The following is a 5,376-nucleotide window of genomic DNA, read 5'->3' as shown; positions in this document are numbered from 1 at the left end:
ACTTGTACATTCCGGAACCATGCTGGGCCTTATGGCAGCCTCAGAACCTAAAACTTGACTAAAAACCACAGGAGCTTCAGCATGGAATCACCTGCTAACTCGCGTATGCTTGGAGCTCCGTCCATTCCCAAGGTCTGTCCTGGTACACCCTCAGATCCACAGGAAGGAGCCTCTGGTCCCCACAGCGAGTGACACAGGATAACTGTCCCAAAGGAATGAGCCTACAACACTGCTCCCCCGCACAATTCCACCAGGCAGTTGCTGCATCCTCCTTCCCTGCTACAGGGAAAACAAGCAGCCGGATGGCTTGCTGGAACCGCGAGCGTAGGTCTTCTGACGTGCAGAGAAGTCTCATTGCTCCCATGCTTCCACTTCCCTGCAGTAAGCCAATGCTCACTTCCCCCGTGATCCCAGCCTGGGACAGTCTGTCAAACACGAAGGGAGCATGGCAGGGCAAGAGGGACCAAGGGAAGAAGCAATTCTCTACACAGTCCAGTAACTTCCTCAAGGAGTGACCGATGAGGCAGCCCAGTGCAGCAGCACCCTCCAAGCGAGGGAGTAAGGGCAGGGAGGTATGTCAGCTCATGGCATCCTGCCCACTACGTCTCTTGGGACCTTGCTATAAGACGAGGCAGGGAAGAGACCAGCCCCAGAATTCCACCTTTACAGCAGATCCAGGCTTCCCGGAGCCGGGTCTCATGTGCCACAACTAGATGCTAGTTGGGGAAGGATGGGCTGTGGTTTCTGAACTCGAGAAAGGCTCCAAGACAGCAGTCGCACCGGCTACTGGGGACACTACAGGCAGTGCGGAGTCAAGAGGAGGCTCTCGGAAGCCTTGGGACTGACAAGGCAACAGTCAGGAAGAAAACCAGGTAGAAATGTGTGCTCACTGGAGCCCGTCTGCTTGCCACACCCCAGAAGATCCCAGGCGTCCTGGACTTGTCCCAACAGGGACAATGCCAGGATGAATAATGACACAGGCCATGTTGCTGAAGTGGAATTATGTGAGCCATAACAGTGTACTCTGCAGCTCTCTGTCTCCACAAATAGCCTTCCACAGATGCCTTCTGGCTGGGGAGGAGCGAAGCAGCCTATGTGTTACGGATTCCCAGGGCCTGCTCCAATTCCTGGCGTCTTTGCTGCACCTGCAAGAGAAGCCGGAATCGCAGCATTAACGTACTCAAACGGTGCAGCGCCACAAAATGCGAGTCACACAGGACCCAGCTGGAAAACGGCGAACTCAAACTGGGCCCAAGATGCATCACCAGTGTCTGCAAGTGCCACTTTCCACCGACAGCAAGGAGTGACAGGTTCTCTGAGCCACTGGGTACGGAGAGGGACCTCTGCTCAGGGATGCTCACCTTGGAGTAGAAGTATCTGCACACAGCTTCCTGAGCCCACGGCTGGAAGTAGAACTCGGCTCTACGCTCCTCTTCAGGGTTCCCAACAACGTCAGTCATTGTCTGGAGAACACAAAGGACAAAACAGTTCAGGGAGTGCAAAAGCTTTGGCTGGGCTGAGCAAACCCACCCCCCTTCCCCCTCCCTCAAAGACATTTCAGTACAGTCAGGTCAGGTTCTTACGCTTGACTCCAATTCTAGTCCCGCTTTCTGAGCAGGAAATTGCCTCTCTCTCTGCGGGAGCTGGTTATAATGAGGGAAGCGTGTGACTGGATCCACCTTCCACACAAGACAAAGCTTTTACCTTTAAGTCCCGGCACTGGGACTGGAGCCAGTCGTTGATGAAGCCCTGAGGATCTCGGGCAAAGCTCAGCATGAACTCACGCTGGGTCTTCAGCTGGTTAATTGTCTCTATTGTTTCATGAATCTGAAGGAGATAAGCACAGCAACTAAACTGCTGAACAGGGGAAAAAGTCAGACAGAAACATCAAGAGACCCAAATTCTTACACTCCCTGGTTGACTTACACCTGTCAGATAAGATTTTCACTTCCCAGTTTCCTGCTCTAAGTATTACCAATTTTCCCACTGACCATCTGCTTTAAAACCGTACTTCCAGGTAAAGCTACCCGCTTGCATGCACAGCTGATCCCCCTCCAGCTTCCCAATGCAAAGCTGAACCCCTGTCCCATCCAGGGCTCCCCTGCTGCAGACACATTCCCACCTGGCAACGAGGAGGGCAGACCTGTGGAGCGCTTCCTACCTTGTTATCCAGAGCAGCAATTTCCTGTTGACTGGCTGTGGATAGCAGAAAGGAATTCATCTGAGTTTTCAAGGTATCATCCACCTCCACATCAATGTCATAGCAAGCTGTTTTCTTCTGGTCATTTGGGTCAACACTAGGGGCATCCACAAGAAAGAAGCCAAAATAAGCGATTAGCTCAGGAAAGCACCAAAGCGTAGCTCCTCCCGGATGACGCGGCATGTGGACTGCAGGCAGGGACAGGCCAAAGCCAAGCTAGAGTTGCCTCAGCTCTGACACCAAGCAGCAAAGCTCCACTGATGGTTTTGCAGCACAAGGACCAAGTGATTGCTCCACGCAGATTTCTAGCTACAGAAGTGTAATGCAGAGGACAGCATGAACGTGGGAGTGCCTTGTGGGAAAGAGGGATGCACTAAACAGAAGGGGCGGCTGTTCTCGTACAAGGAGACAAAGATAAGCAGCACAGGAACTGCTGCTAAAAATCAGGACATATTACATCATCCTCCTGTGCCAGCCCTTCCATCCCTTCCACTCTTCTTCCTAGAAGTATGAAGTCAAGGGTCCAGTCTCACCTGATCACATGATTGATGATGATCGGTTCCGGGGGCATAAGCAATGCGTGAAGTCTTTGTGGGATTTCCGAGAACTTCATCCGCTGAGATTCAAATATCTGTGACAGAAAGAGGGCTAAGGCAAGGCACGGGAGCTCAGTGCCAGCGATCGCTGGCTGCTGACACAGAAGCCGCAACGCTCGGCTGCTCCAGCTGCACCCTTACCTGCTGGAGGTATTTGTCACAGATGACATACTCCCGCTCGTGGGGGTCCTGGAGCTTGTGGGTCTTGATGTATTGCCACAGTGCCTGGATGATCACTGGACGGGTCTGAGTGTGAATCCCCAGGAGACGAGCCAAGCGGGGATCCAATTTGAACTGGGGAGGCTGAAACAAAAGGCACAGAAAGGTGAGGTGGCCCGGAGAGAGCGAACAGTACCTGCCCAGCACTGTTACTCCCACCATCTCACCTGGTAATCCAGCATCAGAAGGACAGTACAGCGCACATTTACATCCCCTGGCCTCTTCACCTGGAAGCCATCCGTCTCCTGAGTTGTAGCAGTCCTGTGCCACTGGAATAGGAGAGGGTGTTTAGAAGCACCCACAGGCTTTGTTCTCTTCGCTCCTGCTGCTTGGCACCCAAGAAGCTTGCCCGAAATCCCACCCACACCTAGACAAAGTTCACCTTATTCCCACCTACAGCTTGAACCAAGAGTTAATACCCCCAGCAGACCCCCTCTTGGTCTGAACCAAGAGTTCAGACCCCCAGCAGAGCTCCTGGCTCCCCAGCTTTCAAGTTACAGGTGACATACAAACACACTTTTAGAGGGAACACAGCAAAAAGAAGCTCACCTCTACTAGGTGATTGTCAGGGCCATACAGGTCTTTATCAAGTTCAATGACCAGAGATTTAAAGAAGGATGAGAACTTTCTTTTCTGCTTGGTGGCATCGTATTTGGACAAAGCAGACTGCAAGCAACACAGGAATGAAAAGGGTTAGGACAGCAAGTCTCAGCACTCAAGCACAGCCACCATGCACAACAGCGTTCCTTTAAGTTCTGAACACCTAAATTCATCAGCTTGTGCTTGAAAATCAAGTTCCAAGTCAGGAAGTGAAAGACTGGAGTTAAAGACGAGGGTGCAGGAATCAAATCACTCGACAGTTACATACAATGCAAGAGCCCTGGTTCTCTGAGCCAGGGTACACGGTGCCACTGATCTGCTCTCACCATGGATTCTTATAGCTATAAGAACTTTGTATAACCCATGTCCTGCCGTGGGGACACCCATCGGTCTCCAAGTTGGGCTCTCGGTCTCGTCACCATCAGACTCCTTGGGAAACAGAGATGAAGGAGGATATCAAGCCCCTAGCTACGCTCTCAGACACTACGAAACTGGTTTCATTGCCAATTCCAGATCCATAAATCGCCTCAGTGGTTGGGGATTTCACACTTACATCTTCCAGCAGCCGTCCTTCCACCCGAAGCTCCCAGGAAGCAACTGTTCCTTCACCATCCTCCGCATCCGACTTGGCTGGATTGAAGGTATTGGAGATAAAAATACGTAGCTTTCGTTTTTGCTAAGAGAAAAAGCATCGGCTCAACGTTAATTCTGAAATAAAGGGCTGGCCATCTCGCTCATGTTTTGCTAACAGTGAGCTTAATGCTTTCAGCAGCCTTATATTCTCTCTCTCCTGGGGCAGACAGCAAGGAGAGGAGCATTTCTGTTTCCGCTCCTTGATTACGGCGGGAGCATTAAGATTCCTGATACACCACGCTCACAGCGACACGACTCAAGCTTCAGTGCCCTCCTGCTGCCTCAATTAAAGCACGAGCCTCCAGACCCTGCTTGCAAAACCAGGAACACAGCCCTTCCCTACCTTAATGGGTCGCTTCAAAGCCTCCTGGATATCCAACCGTTTCCTCATGATCGTCTGGTCCAATTTCCGTTCGAAGGCCAGCAAGTCCATGTAGGCCTGAGACTCGGGCACGAGTTCACGAATCTACAGCCAATCGAGAACGCAAATCACCGTCAGCTCCCCCGCGCTGCTCCCGTCTACTTCCTATCAACGGAGCTGAAACGGCACGTGCCACTCACCCTCTGAGGTAGAATTTTGTCAGCCATCTTCTTCTTTTTAGCGCTGTTAAGGAAGAAGATGCACACACGGGCATTAAAATGGCAACTGCTCTGTGCTAACGAACTGCAGGCATTCACGAAGGGAGCAAGACAACGGCTTATTCTCCGGCTCAGCACCGCGGCATCAGCAGCGCTCCCGGCCCGGCCGCCAGCCTCGCGCCCAGGCCCTCGTTTTCTGAGGCACTTATTGTTACCGTCGGCGCAGGCAGCATCAGGCTCTTTATTCCCCGCGGCCCCTGCCAGGCCTCCAGCACTGCGGAGCCGAGCCCTGCAGCACTGTGACTAACTGATTCCCCCAACGTTTCGCATCCCCTCCGAGAGCTCAGGCAGCGGGGATACGCCGAGCTGGCCAGGGCGTGCTGGCAGCAGGCCGAATCAGAGCCACTCTCCAGCCTCAATCGGTGTTAGAGTGACTGCTCTAGGGGATGCATTTTAAATCAGGGGGTGAATTACCAGCGTTACTGGGGCGTCACGTTATGCTGCCAGAAACACGGTGGAAACCCGCTCTTGTCTCGCGGCTACGCGTTA

The 5,376-nt window shown here is 52.6% G+C and overlaps 1 protein-coding gene across 1 annotated transcript; it reads right to left on the bottom strand.

Annotated features, from left to right (window-relative positions):
• Window positions 1-1,065: 1,065 nt before the first annotated feature.
• On the bottom strand, window positions 1,066-4,852 carry LOC104503356 (SWI/SNF-related matrix-associated actin-dependent regulator of chromatin subfamily D member 1; the record flags this gene model as incomplete). The annotated part of the gene is made up of 11 exons (XM_010149101.1): window positions 1,066-1,145; window positions 1,362-1,463; window positions 1,705-1,827; window positions 2,162-2,297; window positions 2,734-2,831; window positions 2,938-3,099; window positions 3,183-3,284; window positions 3,565-3,681; window positions 4,169-4,291; window positions 4,592-4,714; window positions 4,810-4,852. Coding segments are annotated over 11 exons (1,183 nt in total), but the record flags the coding sequence as incomplete, so codon positions are not given.
• Window positions 4,853-5,376: the final 524 nt, after the last annotated feature.

The sequence above is a fragment of the Eurypyga helias genome, unplaced genomic scaffold (assembly GCF_000690775.1).
Source record: "Eurypyga helias isolate BGI_N326 unplaced genomic scaffold, ASM69077v1 scaffold39593, whole genome shotgun sequence".
Lineage (NCBI taxonomy): Eukaryota > Metazoa > Chordata > Aves > Eurypygiformes > Eurypygidae > Eurypyga > Eurypyga helias.
Note: the sequence above shows the minus strand (reverse complement) of the source record. Positions and strands in the feature narration are given on the sequence as shown.